Below are 15,550 nucleotides of genomic sequence, written 5' to 3' on the forward strand. Positions count from 1 at the left end.
AAAACATAAAAAAAACCATCTACCATCTTTGAAGCCATCAACAAACCGCCAATATGTGTTCTTCAAGCCCTCTTCCCCAGCAATCTAGCCCTGGCGGCCGTAGACCCTGGGCTCAGCTGGTTATTGCCGGAGTCGGTATACCATTCGCTATCGCTTCCATCACTATCACTACTATTACAGGTCTGGAGGCTTGGATCCAGATCATCATGGTAAGATTCAATTTCTCTCCTTCATGTATAGTCTGACGTGAACTTGAAGCTAACTGTTCTCAGCTATTCGTCTCGGTTGCTTTGTCCATCAGTCTCCTTTACACCAGCCGCGGGACATCAAAGGATGCATATTCACCCGTGGGAATGGTCCTTGACGCTATAATGACTATTTTGTGCCTCATCACATACATCGCAGGTATGATTGGTATGGCAAAGGTCAAGGCGCGGGATATTTCATGGGATTTCGCAGTCATTGGTACAATTCCGCAAGTCTGCGCCAACTTGTCGTGTCTTCTGCTTGCGTAAGTATTGAGCTCCAGTTCAAGATACAACTTGTACTGACTTCTTCTTAGGGCCCTGCACGCCAAATCATTCCTGGTTGCCTTTTACCACCGTTTTATCCAGCACAGGATCCGCTGGAACCCATTGGTGACTCACGTCGTCTGCCCATCATGCAGCCGCACCGCAAACCCCGTTAGCAACTTGGACTGGTCTGCAGATGCGCAGCAGGTGAATGTCAACAATGTCTACAGGGATGAGGATGTCGAGGCTCAGATGCCTAAGCAGGAGACTGGAGTTGTCTCACGATCTGTTCCTGTCCAGAATGATGAAAACTAAACGCTGCAACGAACTGTATCAGTCTCAAGCTACGAGGGAAATCTGGCATGATGACCATGGGGTCATTACTAGCGCTTGAGTCGACATGTTACCTATATTACAAGTCTCTATATAGAGCACAGTATCTCATCGAAAGGTCTTCCGAAAACGAACAAGAACTTCCGAGGTCGCCATCATCGAAACGGTCTTTAGCGTTGGATTTATTTCTTCATTTATCTTGGAGCTTGCCCCGCTTAGTGATCATGAATTAACATTTGAACTTGAAGACTAGTTGGCCGTTACCAATTTATCTCGTAAACCGTCTACCTTGCCTTTTAGTTCCTTAGGAGAGGCAGACCAATTTTCGTATTTGACGGTCTCCAGGCTGGTCATCATGTACAAGTACTCTGCTGCACTTGAGCGAACCTGTTAAAATAAATAGATAAGCATCGAGCATGAAAAAGAAAATGGGCGGATTCAATCCAATGGAAACATACCCGCGGGAAAGGATGAAGCAAAATTGGTGTCAATTTCTTCAAAATGTCCTCCCGTAAAGGGTTCAGTCCCGATAAAGCCGCATAAACCCTGATAGCAGCCTCCAAACGGGCAATGTTTGCAGTCCTGAAGTGTGCCTTCTGTACAAGAACAAAAGTCTTCCGGAAAACAGGATCCAGCTCACTGGGACCAGCAAGAGCATAACTCTGATAGCTGTCTATCAGGAAGGCCATAAGCTCAATGATAGGAATTGCATAGCGATCATCTTGAATATTTTCACTCAGGATGGTGCCTAGTACCTGTAAAAACTCAACTAGAATATTAGAATCTGATTGTGAGTTGTGTGCATTGAAAAATTGAATCAGAGCAGCCCGTGAGGACCTGACAAGACCTTCTGCTCCGGCAACTGCAGAGGTAGCTAGTCCCTTCAACAGCGGAAGACGCAGCCATTCTTGGCTCCATGATGTAAGAAGTTGAAAGATGTAGTCCTGGGAAGAGACATCGCTAATATGTTCAAATCGCCTAGTGAAGTCAGCTCTGTTAATGAAACAACCCACAACACTAGGACACCTACTTCTGGAAAGGATTGAATTTTACTCTATCCCAATAACAGTTCTGTAAACAAAGCGATGCTTGTAATCTGACTTTGTCGAGCTTTTCACAGGAGAGACGACAGAGACAGCCAGTGAGGTCGAAGGCGACGGATGCGCCTGGAGAAAGTTTGGGTTCGAGAGCCCTTGCGGCCTGAATTGCTTCCACACGAACCAATGATCCAATATCACCTCTGCGGTCGGTGGTATAGTCGTTGAGGAAATCCAGAAGACTATTAGCGATTGTTTCAATGAGAGCTATATGATTATTAGTATCTGTTTGCAGTCTTTTGTGTACCCAGCAAGTACGTACGAGAAAGGTTGTCCGTGTGCGGCAATATCCCACTAGCAAAGCATTTCACAGCGCTGACTCGTTTTTCAATGAGCTCATCCTTTCCAGCACATTTAAGTAACTCTGCGACAATACTCTGCTGTAACTGCTCTTGCCCTCCAAGCCGTTTAAAGACTGCACCGAGGGCTAAGATCTGTCCTCGACCACCGGGCAGTCTTGAAGCAGTCCGAAGATAAGAAAACCATGATTGCACAGTGGCATCTTGCTTTTCCGGTGAAAGGAGCGGAAATAGGATAGAGAGAGCATCTGATGAAGTTTGAATTGAAATGTCATCAGTCCGGGAGATGCACAGGGATAGAATCTCAAGAACACGGTCAAGCAGTGGCTTTGATGGTCGAGAAACCCCAACTGATATGGTTGCTTGACAAAGGGAGTCAATCAAGCGGGATGCAGCCTCTGCTGTTAATTCAGGACGAGAGCTCTGGAGTTTAAGGTCGTTGTCTGTAGGGCTGTAGGGAGAATCGAATATGTTCCACAAAGCAGTTACTTGGGAAAGAACCTCTTTTCCTTCTGGAGTATCTCTTGCCTCCGGAGATGAATCCCACTCATGGATATAAGCATCAACAGTGGCGGCAATCGATAGGAGACATCCGTGTCGTGACTCCACATCACTTCGAGGGATACGGGGAAGCTTACTGGAGAGCTTCTGTAGGGCCACACTCATGGTCTTGAACTTTTCCAGTTTGCTCAGTGATCCAATGGAGCTTGCTGCTCGTCGCCGTGATTCAGCATCTGGCGAGCCAATGCCCCGCCAACCCATCAAGGCTTCCAGTAGTGGACTCCAGTAAACCATATCCAGACAAGCAGTTGCTTTGGCCACATCAATCATGGCTCGGGAGCGACGTGCGACGGCATGGTAGTCCACGACTTGTACGAGAGGAATTCCTTCGGCTATCATGTTGGGATGACGTCCAATTAGCTCTTGTAGAGCTGCAGAGGCACCACGTCGAATATTTCCGGAGGGATCGACACACGCAGAACATACGAGCTCTACTGCCAACTTCTGTAAAACTCCGACTTCTGATTTACCAGAGAAAGAGGGAATCTTTTGAGGCTGAAGGGCTTGAAGCTCGGAGGTTGTATATTTTCGAGACATAGCCCAGACACCAAAGCAAGCAGCATCACGAACACCAGTTCCCACAGAACTACCTGTAGATGATCTTTGTTCGAAGTCAAGGCCTGATACAAGGGATTGCAGGATATCAGGAAGCTGACTGATTGGAGGTGCGCGACGGAATAATAAATGTGACAACGTGAGCATGAGACCCTGCCATCGTTGCGCATCAACACCACTTAAGTTGCGTTTTAGTGAATGAAGACCAGCATCACGAGCCTCAAATGGCGTCATCAGACTTCCATCATCCTTTTCAAATAGAATATTCTCTCCGAGTGAACCGATAACTGCCTCAATGACCTCAGCGCCCATGTCTGGATCCAACTTCAAAGTGATCACACTCAGGGCTTTACTTGAAGCAAATCGAACAGGAGTGTCTTTATCTGCGAGGGAAACCAGGAAGTGGTCGATAGCTTCCTCTAGGATACTGGAAAGTTGATCATCATCCATGTTGCTATCTCCCCTCTCACTAAGAGACAGCGCCATGACTGTGATATTGCGAAGGATTTTCACCACGATTTTTCGAGCCATAGCAGAGGACTGGAAGACAGAAGACACAGCTGACGTGCCCTGTGAGACACTGATGGTCTGTTCAAATACAGGTTTCAGTAGAGGAGCCAAGTCTTCCACTTGACCTGACCCAGCTAGGCGTGCAATAAAGGAGAGAACTCCGATACACGAGTAGACGGATGGTGCTTCATTGGATTCTAATGGCTTCATCATCGAAAAAGCCCAGTAAGTCAGCCCAGTCAATAGACCAAGGGCTTGCATGTCTCCGCGTAGCACAAGTCTGGCCAGCAGAGCTGTTGCTGCCTCGCGCTCTTTTCCGGGAACATTGATGTAATGGAGCGCCAAGGAGAGTACAGATTTTCCAATCATCGGAGTATTCTCAGCGAGGTTTCCAAGTTGCTGTAAATTATCGAATGGAACAGGAATATCATCTGAAGATAACGAAGACAGGTCAAATGGTGCAAGCAGGAGATGGGAGAGCCAGACAAGCATCACATAGCGCTCTTCCCATTGAAGACTGTATGACTCTGTATCTTCAGAGTCTTCAGTCAAAGAAGGATTGGATGCGGCATCCCAGTCCACGAAAGCTCGTAGCATGGAATCAAGGTGCTTAGGCTCATTGTTGAGAAACCTGCTGATCACCTTGACTCCCCGAACCTTGCAGAAAGTGTAAAGCAGCCTGCAAATAGCCTTCGGTAGAGGGTAAACAGCTGATTTATGAGAAGTCTTAGTCGCCTGGGATCCATATTGACTTCTATGTCGGATCAAATATGCCAGAAACGAATCCACTAAAGGAGGCAGAAGCACCTGCAGATGCGGATCCAAGAGTTGAGGCCATTCTTGAAACGGCTCAAGCTGTAAGAATAGTTAGCCATGACCCAGGAATTTGGGATAGATGTTTGATAAGGTTATTGGTGGCCTTACAAGCGCGACGAGCTTCTCCGTCTTGGACACTGGTGCCCATTTGCGTGGGGTACGGAGAGGGGTTCCGTTCTCAAACTTCCACAACAACGATGGCAACTTGGCTGAAAACTCTGTCACCAGGTCACCAGAAGCTCGCTGGAGCTTGAGATCCCGGTCTTCAACAGCATCCATCGCTATAATCGAGAATGTTGTTGTATTGTGTTCTTGGGGATTCGGCGAAAAGCGCCAACGGTGGGACCGACCATATGATGACTAAGGCATCAAAACAGCCCTGGAGACATCATGCAAGTATACCTGTTCATTTTATGATTGAATTATCAGCTAATATGGTGGAATTTAATCACAAAACACAGTGAGATAGTGACTACTGCTTTGAAGACATTTGCTATGAAAGTTTTGATAAATTATCGACATCCAATTTGAAGTAAATTATCCACAAACGCCGGAATGATTATGCTGAAGATCAAGGCATGTCCAGGTGTACTTGTGCAAGGCGTCTCTGCCTTCGACGACCCCTATTTCTCGGTAGACCCTCATGTACTCCAAGAAGAATGCTGAACTGACCACCAGCAGCGGCGGCGACCAACCTTTTGCCCTCCAGATGCTTACTTTGAACAAGCATTGGTCTCTCAATTTCCTCAATACCAAGCTGACCAGCTTGACTTTGAGAATTGAAGCCCCAACTATATGCCTCTCCTGATTCTGTAAACACAAAGGAGTGATCACTACCTGCAGTCGCAAAGTCTATTGGGCTGTTATCATCTCCAATACCGGTAAGAAAATGAGGCTTCTTGAGAATTCGTGGCCGGGATTGCTTATCTTCGATAATATCAGATGAAGGGATATCTTTGAGCTCGACACCAAGAGCCTTATTCTCAATGCGGCCCCAGACAAGACATTTCCCAGTCTCAGTGAGAGCCATACTGTGATCTTTCCCACCAAAGATAGAGACAATCACGCCAAGTGTCTTAAGAATGGGAACTTTTGTTGGATATGCAACATTTGAATCGTTTAGACCAGTGCCTATGGTGACAGCTGTCTGGCCAAAATTGTTTGAGCCCCAAGCATAAACGGTACCGCTCTTGTGGATAGCGAAGGAATGATACAGCCCCACTCCGATACTTCGTATACCGGATGGAAGAGCCACTATTTCTGGCAAAAGATCGTGAGACTTACGATGCCGACTTGCTCGGCGCCTTCCAAGTTGGTTTTGCTCGTTGCAGCCCCAGCTGAAAACGGTTCCGCTTGACGTCAGTGCGAGGACATGCTGGGCACCGGCAACGATATTGACGACATCTTGGACGGGAATCAGGATAGGTGTATGCTGCTCTTTCTTGCTCTTAGGAGAGAAACCAATCCCTCCATTAGATCCCTTTCTCAATGGTCAGTATATTCAGCTGCAAAGTTCAGAAGTACCAAAGAGCATACCCGGAAAGTTCCCCAGCCATAAACCATACCATCGGTTGTTAAGGTAAAAGTGGCACTATCAGATGCTGCAAGTTGACAAAAGATAGTATTTTCTGGAAAATGAGAAGCGTCCACAGGAGTTGGAGTAGCCTCGCTGAGATTAAGAGTGATTTCATCACCACTCTCATTCCCCTCGTCACTGGGGACTTCTTTTTCTTTTGTGTCTCTCCCCAAAGCTCCCTCGTCATTGACACCCCATGTCAAAATTTGGTTTTCATGAGTAAGAGCAGCCGAATGTACACCCCCAACAGCAAGATGAACAATACCAGTTGTTTCGGCATCCAACTTCGAATTTAGAACAGGGCGTTTCATTTCCGCTTTCTTGGTCAGGTCTCCTAATCCAAGTTCGCCATAGCAGTTGGTACCAACCACGTAAACGTCTAACCGCTCGTTTGGGACGTGATTCATAGCTAATATAATCTCAGTCATGTATTCAGCCAATATTACGAATCTTGAGACTCAAGATGAGCTACCTTTCTTTGGAACACGTGAGTCATGTGTAGAAATGCTTTGGTGGTCTCGTGGAGGCATGGTATCGGGAAGCTGGGCTCAAGAAATTATGCTCGTCGCTCTGTGGAAGAAGAATCAGGCTCTATGAAGTCTGTCCAGGGAGATATTTTACTTTTTTATGATGCAGGAAGGATGTCTTATTAGATAAACCCCTCTTGCATAGTGCTTAACAAACGTGCATAGTACAACATCGTTTGTATCTCAGTATCTCATTGTAATTTAACCGGAACTCCCCTGATAAATTTGATCTAAATCATGATATTGATTAGTAGTGTAAACGCCAGTTTAAACAGCAAAATAATTACAAATACTAGCTCAGTTCAGCCATTGAGATGTCACAAGTCTGTCCGAGTCTTAGCACGAATCTTGCTTGATCAATTTCTAGAAGCCACTGGCATCATGATGTCTTTCAAATAGTATTATATCTTCCAAAATTGGAATGGACCTTCTAGAAGGTTTCATCACATAGCTACCTATAGAACTAGCACGGGAGCATAAAATGCCATGATATCTAGAGAATCTTGAAAATACAGGATCTACAATAGTATTCAAAATCCGAATAACAAAAGAGACATGTATTTTCACAAGTAAAAAAAGAACGTAAATTTGCCATATAAAATCCACCAATTAATTCAAATCAGATCTCCCCTTCACAAATCTTCGTCGATATTGATACTACATGTATCATTCTCCCCACGCAGCCGATGCACATAAGGACTGCCAGTAAAGTTGACAGTAAGACGATTCGCAGTATCTCTAGCATGACACACACAAAGCGCAACAGCCAAAGAGTTCCAAACATCCTGAGTTGTCTCAGAAAGATCAATATGGGTCATAAATTTGATTCGTGTATCGATATCTGAATCCTCGACTAAGGAAGCAGAACTTTTCAAAGTGTTAGGATCGGTATCTCGGGAAATAAGACAAAGGATAGGTCCAATCGCAACAAATGCCACAAGCACTGGCCAGTTATGTTGACTTGATATTAGCTTCTTGTGTGCCTCCTGGTGACGTAAAGCTAATCTTTCCAGTCTCTGCGAGGCCCTGGTGAGAGTTTTGAGAAGATCTTCGCCTTTTTGTTGACAGCAAACTGCATGAACAGGAATCGTTGAATCCATCTCCTCCAAGCCCGCTGTGTACATAGCCCACCGCATATACTTGCGAATAGTCCTTTCAATTGCGACTTGAGGACTGACAGTTAAAAGTGTAGAATCCCGGACACGTCCACCCAATGCAAAAACCTCTTGAAGTGCTTTGATGGCATAAAACTCCGAGCCCCATAATGGCTCAAAAGGTAAACATTCTTCAGATTGACTTGGTGTGGATCGAGGGGTTTCTTGAGTAAACAGTGCCTTGGGTAAGGTCGGGAAATCAGTAGCCCAAAATTCAGAAATGATAGGCTCACAACCCCGAGTACCGATTGTCCGAAATAACTTCATCTGCTCTTCTGCGATGCTAGGGTCGTTTGGAATTTCCATACTCTCAATCAATTGCTTGCCTCGTTCTCGGGTAAGCTCGTTGAGCAGATCGTTTCGTTCCCCGCGAGAAATTTCATATTCGTCGCCTTCACTTTCCTCCTCAAAATCACTTTGCCTAACCTCACCATCCTGGTCATCACTTGGTTCGTCACTGACACTGCTGAGATCTTCGCTTTTCCCTGATGGATAATAATCTCGCTGTCCCTGGTAGACTCCAAACTCATCGTTATCACTAGAATTGTTTTCATCTTCGTCTTCACCCCCGTCGTCGTTTTCCTCCTCCTCCTCACTGGTATAGTGTCCATAGAAGTAAGGAATCTTGTCATTTGATTTTTTGGCTTTTTTATTCTTCGTTGTCTTTTTCTTGTCTTTCTTGCTTTTCTTGTTTCGGGTCTTTGAAGTTCCCTCTTCTGCTGTTAAAGTGGCCTGTGGTTGGTCCTTCTGAAGATCCTCTTCCTCCCTCTTTCGCTTCATCTTTCGCTCTTTCTTCTTTTCAGATTTGCTGCTCTGATCATCCGCCAATTCGGGGCTGCTCTTCTTCTTTTTACGTCGACTTTTATTCTCCTCATCGGGTCTGTCCTTCTTCCTCTTACTCATCGTGGCTTGTCCAGGACTGTAAATAAGTGTATTTACAGTGCGTTCACAATACTGAATGTTGGTGACTCGAGAGAAGTTGACTGTGTTGGCTACAGTGTTAGCGATAGCCTGTGTAGAATTGTAGGATGAGAGATTGATGATCTGTTCGTAGTGCTCGGACTTTTCGAATACTCTCGCTGCTGAAGGTGGCTTGAATAGCGTACCTTCCTCGCTAAGGGCCCGCGTGGCACTATAAAGAGGTGTTCTGGTTGCCTTTTGGTGCTCCTCAAGCTCTGAAATAGAGGAACGAGGACTCGGAGTTGTGTTGCCTTTTCTGAGAGGCTGCTTAAGGATAGCCTTCGTGGACGGAGGAGTAGGTGTCACAGCCCTCGCTTTTTGTCGCAGAGCACGTCGATTAGTTGTTACGAAAGAGCTAGACAGGTCGGATGAGGGGAAGGAGGTTGAGTAGTCCTCGAGTCTAGGGGACCCACGAGAACTAACGCTCCATGAAGGGAGCCATTCCTTTATCTTCCCGAAGATGGACATATTGTCAAAGCCGAGAGGGTGAACAAAGAAAAGTGAAGAAGGGTGTGTTGAAAGAAGAGAGAACAAAGAAGAGTGATGAGTGAAGAAATTGATAGAAGATGGAAGCAAAAATCGAAATAGCGAAGAGGGATGGATGTTGCGATGTAGAACTTGACTTGCCTTATTGGGAAATGACATGGGTATAGGGACTGTATAAAGCCACTGATCTTCCACTCCTATACTCAGGCCGTTGTGTTAACTATCATCTACGCAGCTAGCTAGATGAGAACCTATTCTATCTTCTTGACCATAATAACCTAGAAACTTAGACAAAAATTTGAAATGTTTCAAAGTTCCCATTTCGTAAGATTGCACTCATAGCAGCAGTATAGTACTCCGTAAAGGTTTTTGAATTAATTCTTATTCGCATCTCCTTATCCTCAGAGTCATTGAAGGACCAGAAGACTTATCCAAGCAATGCTACTGCAAGAAATGACCCCCCCTAATGGAGATAACTTGGAAGCAACACAGCACCTAGGCCTTACTAACACCACAACACAGGCACCTCATCAACGGTCTTTCAAATAATCAGCCCTCCCAAAAGCGTTTTTAGTTGCCGAGAAGATTTCCATCTCAATTCATGCGGTCATAATCCATCTGCGTAGCTAAGGGGCCGCAGAGAGCTGTCTCCAGCAAACTCTGCAACCCGAACAGCCATGACCCGGCATGGCGTGGAATAATCGTGAACCGACCCGTCGAAAAAGTAAAAAGGAGTGCACATAAAAAACAAACAATTTAGATACGCGAAAGAAATACGAAAATAAGCAATAGAGAATAGGAAAAGGAAAAAAGAGAAAAGAGAACCGACGTGCCCATTATTCATGTCATTCGGAGAGACCGAAAGGTGCTTAGTGAAACGATCGGCAGCCGGCGTCTACGCTGGCAATCAATCAAAACACAACTGTGATGGGTATGTAAAGCAATTTTTAAGGAGGGATAAGGCGAAGTATCCCTCAGCCGAGAAAGACTCGGACATACAGCATTAGGGGGCCAAATTGGCTGGCTCAACCAAGGCGAGAAAGTGGGCGCTCGGCAAGAGAAAAAATTGCCGCAGTCTGATCATGGAGAGATCAAGCAAAATCAGCAGTGTAAGAGAAGCCACGGAATTCTTCCTGCATGGCTTGGGACAGCACTGTAAGAAAGGAAAGTGGTTAGTGAATGGGTTTCTCAGCGTAGTCTTAGATTGGATCATACCAGATTGAACAGGGGTCAAAACCGGAGTCACACTGGTGAACTCCTGGTCGAAGTTGCTAGTATCAGTAGGACTGCTGATAGTGGGGATCATTGGAGGAGCACCACGCTTGTGGTAAATATCATCCCAGTTGATGTTACGGAAGAAAGCATGCGACATGACCTCTTGAGCATCAGTAGGGCCGGAGCCGAGTCGAAGCTCAGGTTCACGGGTAAGCAACTTCTGTAGGATAGAAACCGAGTCGCGGGGCATGTGAATAGGGTAGAGAGGCTCATCCGCAAGAATAGCGTCGTAAATTTCGTCCTCATCCTCACCACGGAATGGAGACTGCTGGAGAAGCATTTGGTAGATCAAGACACCAAATGCCCACCAATCAACAGCACGACCGTACTTCTTGTCCAGTAGAATCTGAGTAGAAATGTCAGTATTCTCTACAAAATATCTTGTGTGCAAAAGATCGACTTACCTCAGGGGCCATGAACTCGGGAGTACCACAGAAAGTGCTGGTGGTGCAGCCATACCACATGTTCTCCTTGCAGAGACCATAATCACCAATCTTAATGTGACCATCCAGAGTCAAGAGAATGTTATCAAGCTTCAAATCACGGTAAATGACACCGTTTTCATGAAAGTACTTGAGCGCCAAGCAAACCTCAGCGGCATAGAATCTATAATATACGTTAGCAAATTCTCTGACGTCTGTAGAATACCGCAAGAGAGGAAACTTACTGTGCTCGCTTCAGACCGAATTGACCACGCTGAATGTGCAGCATCAGATCACCACCACTGATATACTCCATAACGAAGTAAACACGAGTCTCCGTTTGGAAACAAGCATGCAAGTTCAACAAGAAGGGATGACGCTCCTTGTTAGCAACCAGGAACACCCGCTTTTCTGACTTGGTACTCTCGACTTCATCGTTCTCAATGATGAATTCCTTCTTCAACACCTTGATGGCGTACAGTTTGCGAGTAGTCTTAGTTTCAGCCAACATGACCTTACCGAAGTTACCCTTTCCAAGAACAGCCAAGAAATTGAAGTGATCCAATCCAATACGAGTTCTTTGCTGAGGTGGGGGCATCTCTGGTTGCTTTTGAACAGCTGCCACTGGCGGCTGTGGTGCCGGCTGTACGGGCCTCTGCACGGGTGGCTGAACCTGCTGCACTTGCTGCACTTGCTGTGGCGAGTGAGGCATTGGGTATCTCGGCCCCTGGGGGCCTGTGGCCATGGGTGGGATTTGTTGCGTCCGAGGAGCAGGATTTTGAACACTAGCGTATACTTCTGGATTGTAGGCTGGGATTTGAGGTGCTTGCTGTTGCGGAGGTAGCACTGGGGGTCGGATCATTTCACCTGGTATTCCGATTAGCACTCGAATGGGAGGCGGGGCCGGCATAATCAATGCATACTTGGAGTCTGCTGAGGACTGCCCATCCTTGTGGCAGCTACGGCACCGGTGATTGCATCTGGAGAGGGAACCGCCGATATGGGCGATTTTGGTTGAACGGGTTGGCGTGCGGAAGCCTGTGGAAGTACTGTTGGTGACTGTGGAGGGAGGAAGGAGTTAGTCGCAGCGCTTACCGCTTCAGCCGATGTTGGCCGGGGAATTGCTCCATGTGAGCTGCTGGTGGGCCGCTGGGGGTATGAAAGGGCGGCATTGTCTTGGGAAGACGGCGATGCACCGGGTCGAAGGGTTTGCTTAAGGCCGGTACTGACAGGTGCGGGCTTGTGGTTCTTGGTCTGACTCAAGGCCTGGATGATCTCGTTCGCCGTCTCCATGGACATGCCGCAGAAGTCAGGAACCAGATGAGTGCAGTGAGCGTGGCATGTAAGCGAGCATTCTAGTAGACAAGGTCAGCATCGTGGAAAGCAGAGGCTCCAAACCTTGACCTATTTGCATACCGGTACAGCGCTTGGCGTTCTTGCGTCCAAAGGGAAGTAAGTATCCACAGTGGCAGCACCAGTTCGCCGAGATGTTGGAAAATCCCTCGAAGCGGTGGGGAATCCGGTGGTTGATCTTCTCCTCGTCGGGGTCGGTCTCGTAGTTGGCCTTGCTGATACACTTGGTGACAACCTTTGAATAGCATTTACGATGACAGGTGTACTTGCAATCCGAACACTGCATACCCGCAGCATACTTGAGGAATTCTCCACAGAGCGCACAACGCATGATGTTGTAAAACTGTTGAGTGACGAATTTGTGACCTTGCTTCTCGTGGATGTCTTCTTTCTTTTGACGCACGGCACCTTGACGGTTGAGACCGATGTCGAAGGGACGACGATCCTTCAGTTGTTTGGCTGTTTGATGTTAGTATGTTGTGGAATATGATTTTTTTTAATCAGCAGGGCCAAAAGTATCTTACCGAAGCTCATGGAGAGGTGAATTCGACCGAAAGGCTCCAAGGCGAACCATGAATCAATCATCACCGAGGGAGGGGCGTTTGGATTGCCTCCAGCTTGTTGTCCCATAGGAGGACCCATTGCTCCAAAGCTAGCACCGCCGTGCGATGAACCCGGCGAGCCAGGATGGTGATCAGATCGAGGAGTACCCGAATCACCCATCTTGTCGGCAGAAACCCACCCAGCAGCATTCAGTTCCGTCTCGATCTTCTTACGACGCATCTCCTCCGCGATATCAGAGATACGAACCCACAGCATACCGATGGGAGTGGGGCGATCCCCGGATTTATCATAGACTGTCAGCTCGATCTCGTTTGCCTTGTCAATGTCAATGGAGAATGACTCGTCCAACCACTTATCGTTTCGCGAGGCCTTAGTTCGTGCCTTGATCGCATCTTCCACCTTGACAATGATGTATGTCTCTGGACCACGAGAGAATCGAGAGCTGGTTGCATGATCCACCTCCTTCACGGCGTGGATGCGCATAGTTAAGAGACCGGTCAACGGCTTGCGCATATTGGGGCTGCTAAGACTCTCATCTGTTTGCAGATATTAGTCGATATATTCTTTAGGTCAAAACAGGAAACATACCATCTGCAGCATCCGAGGATTCAATGTCAACGTGCAGATCCTCGTATCGTTTTAGGGCTTGCTTGAGCAGCTGAATCTTCTGATTACTCTCAATGCGACGGCCTTCAGCATCCGCGCGACTCTTCCGATCGCCTTCATCCTGATACAAGCGGACCATCTTCTCAATTCCAGCCTTGTATTGTTTCTCCACGCTCAGCTTGAATTCGAGTTGGGACAGCATGAGTTGAATCTTCGGTCCGAGGTATTGGGTATCATATTTGATTAGATCTGAGACACGAATAAAAGCTTGATTAGCATTCCAAACGGAAAATTTTGTATCATTATGAGAATATGGACCCGCCCGACTTCAAGGGAGGATAGTGGGGGAAGAGGGGGTTGTTGACATGGAAGATCGTCATTTCCACATTCAAATAGACTTACCAAGCTTTGTGTAATTGGGGCGCGCCTTGGGAGCCGGGGCGTAAGGTCGAGGATCGGGAAAAGGAGCACCAGATGGCATGGAACCTGAACCAGGTTGGGGGTAGTCCAAACCATCCCCCTCACCTCCAAAGTATCCGGCGGAGTCTTTGGGGGGCGGCGTGGGCCCAGGACCCTGACGCTGACCACCAGGAGAGCCACCACTCTGCTGTTCCATATGACGAATCTGAAGTTCTCGCATCTTCTCCTCAAGGTAGGCGATATTCTTACGGCCATCGCGGATGTTGGTATCGACTTGTTGTTGGACTTGGGGATTGTCGGTTGACTGCCGCATGTTAGTGGCGGCGGCGATGAGGGCCTTCTCCCGCTCGATCTTGCGGTAGACCGAGGCAATAAGCTCGTCGCCGTCCATGATGGGCAAAGGCCAAAGGGCAAAGTGGACGGGGGAAGAGTGCGCCGGGATCGTGGTGAGATGAAGGTGGGAGAAGGGATTCGCGGGGCTCTTGTTGACAGGGGGGGGTTAACGGGTAATACTGCCACAACGGAAAATGTAACGGGCTTCGCCCCCCAATTGATCGACTGCGATAAGAAGAAAATAATCTTTCTGTAAAGAAAAAAAGAAAACGTAAAGAAAGTTGAAATGAGTTGATTCTTTCTTTCTATTCTATTAATTCTATTAAGTTCATTATTAAATGGTGGTGAAAACCAGAGTTGTCCTTAACCACGTGAGCCTGTTGAACCAGATTGTACTTAATGTTCTCTCTCTCTCTTATGTACTACGTACTACTACTATGGCATTTTATTACTTCCGATGATTCAAACATTCAAGTACCGAGGTACTCTGAAGAAATCTGGATCCATTTTCCAAGGAAAAGATGAATAATACCTGGTCCCCCCCAAGAATTCTTAACAGAAAAGAAAAGGTCTCGATGACATGATCCTCTGACCAACAGGGTCATGATTGGCAGAGACCATGAGAGACCTGGGTCCAGATGTTTCGGAAACTCCCTGGTCTGCGTCAACTGGTACGAATGTACTTAATTTGTACTGGAGATTCGTACTCTGACCAATATTTATCTGGATGCCTTACGACTCGGATCTCAAATTTTTATGTCACCGCTTCCTAATGTTTCTGGGATATCATCTCCGAGTCCCCTTGCCTATATGATTGACGTATATACTACAAGGTTCAAGTTCTTCTCTGCACATTCTTTGTTTGGTATGAAGCACTGAGAACTGTTTTTATAGTACAGCTGATCCTGGTCGCCTGACTAAAGCTGAAAAAACTTCATTTTTACTAGTATTTATAATATTTGGAATTAATGATCAATAATAGTATTGAGTGTTATTTCCAACTAGAAAGAGCGGAGAAATCTTGGAAATGGAATAGAATATGTAGGCAGGAATTAAATGGATGTTATATCAGATCTATTCAGGGTTGAACCTTGTTTCTTTCTACAATCTGAGATACACACATATGCAGAAAAAAAAACAAAACAGGAAACCTTGAAACTGCAAACGAAACAAAGGGGAATTGAAAAACTT

At 46.5% G+C, this 15,550-nt stretch overlaps 6 protein-coding genes across 6 annotated transcripts; 1 reads left to right on the forward strand and 5 right to left on the reverse strand.

Annotated features, from left to right (window-relative positions):
• Nucleotides 1-53: 53 nt before the first annotated feature.
• On the forward strand, nucleotides 54-827 carry N7483_010484 (uncharacterized protein; the record flags this gene model as incomplete). The annotated part of the gene is made up of 3 exons (XM_057093911.1): nucleotides 54-209; nucleotides 273-511; nucleotides 563-827. The coding sequence occupies 3 exons, from the start codon at nucleotides 54-56 to the stop codon at nucleotides 825-827; spliced, it is 660 nt and encodes a 219-aa protein (XP_056939882.1).
• A 267-nt stretch (nucleotides 828-1,094) lies between these two features.
• Nucleotides 1,095-1,534, reverse strand: N7483_010485 (Armadillo-like helical; the record flags this gene model as incomplete). Its single annotated transcript, XM_057093912.1, has 2 exons — nucleotides 1,095-1,232; nucleotides 1,304-1,534. 2 exons carry the CDS (start codon nucleotides 1,532-1,534, stop codon nucleotides 1,095-1,097), a joined length of 369 nt encoding a protein of 122 aa, XP_056939883.1.
• Nucleotides 1,535-2,160: 626 nt separating this feature from the next.
• N7483_010486 (Tubulin-specific chaperone D C-terminal) lies at nucleotides 2,161-4,962 on the reverse strand (the record flags this gene model as incomplete). The annotated part of the gene is made up of 2 exons (XM_057093913.1): nucleotides 2,161-4,722; nucleotides 4,792-4,962. 2 exons carry the CDS (start codon nucleotides 4,960-4,962, stop codon nucleotides 2,161-2,163), a joined length of 2,733 nt encoding a protein of 910 aa, XP_056939884.1.
• A 292-nt stretch (nucleotides 4,963-5,254) lies between these two features.
• N7483_010487 (RCC1-like domain-containing protein) lies at nucleotides 5,255-6,666 on the reverse strand (the record flags this gene model as incomplete). The annotated part of the gene is made up of 2 exons (XM_057093914.1): nucleotides 5,255-6,163; nucleotides 6,220-6,666. The coding sequence occupies 2 exons, from the start codon at nucleotides 6,664-6,666 to the stop codon at nucleotides 5,255-5,257; spliced, it is 1,356 nt and encodes a 451-aa protein (XP_056939885.1).
• A 752-nt stretch (nucleotides 6,667-7,418) lies between these two features.
• N7483_010488 (uncharacterized protein) lies at nucleotides 7,419-9,368 on the reverse strand (the record flags this gene model as incomplete). Its single annotated transcript, XM_057093915.1, has 1 exon — nucleotides 7,419-9,368. One exon carries the CDS (start codon nucleotides 9,366-9,368, stop codon nucleotides 7,419-7,421), a length of 1,950 nt encoding a protein of 649 aa, XP_056939886.1.
• Nucleotides 9,369-10,477: 1,109 nt separating this feature from the next.
• Nucleotides 10,478-14,417, reverse strand: pkcA (protein kinase c; the record flags this gene model as incomplete). Its single annotated transcript, XM_057093916.1, has 9 exons — nucleotides 10,478-10,539; nucleotides 10,602-11,007; nucleotides 11,066-11,267; nucleotides 11,329-11,950; nucleotides 12,007-12,438; nucleotides 12,500-12,895; nucleotides 12,961-13,536; nucleotides 13,589-13,855; nucleotides 14,009-14,417. The coding sequence occupies 9 exons, from the start codon at nucleotides 14,415-14,417 to the stop codon at nucleotides 10,478-10,480; spliced, it is 3,372 nt and encodes a 1,123-aa protein (XP_056939887.1).
• Between the last annotated feature and the right edge of the window lie 1,133 nt (nucleotides 14,418-15,550).

This window comes from Penicillium malachiteum (genome assembly GCF_028827825.1).
Source record: "Penicillium malachiteum strain IBT 17515 chromosome Unknown utg000005l:1.0-9002435.0:326005.0-9005861.0, whole genome shotgun sequence".
NCBI lineage: Eukaryota > Fungi > Ascomycota > Eurotiomycetes > Eurotiales > Aspergillaceae > Penicillium > Penicillium malachiteum.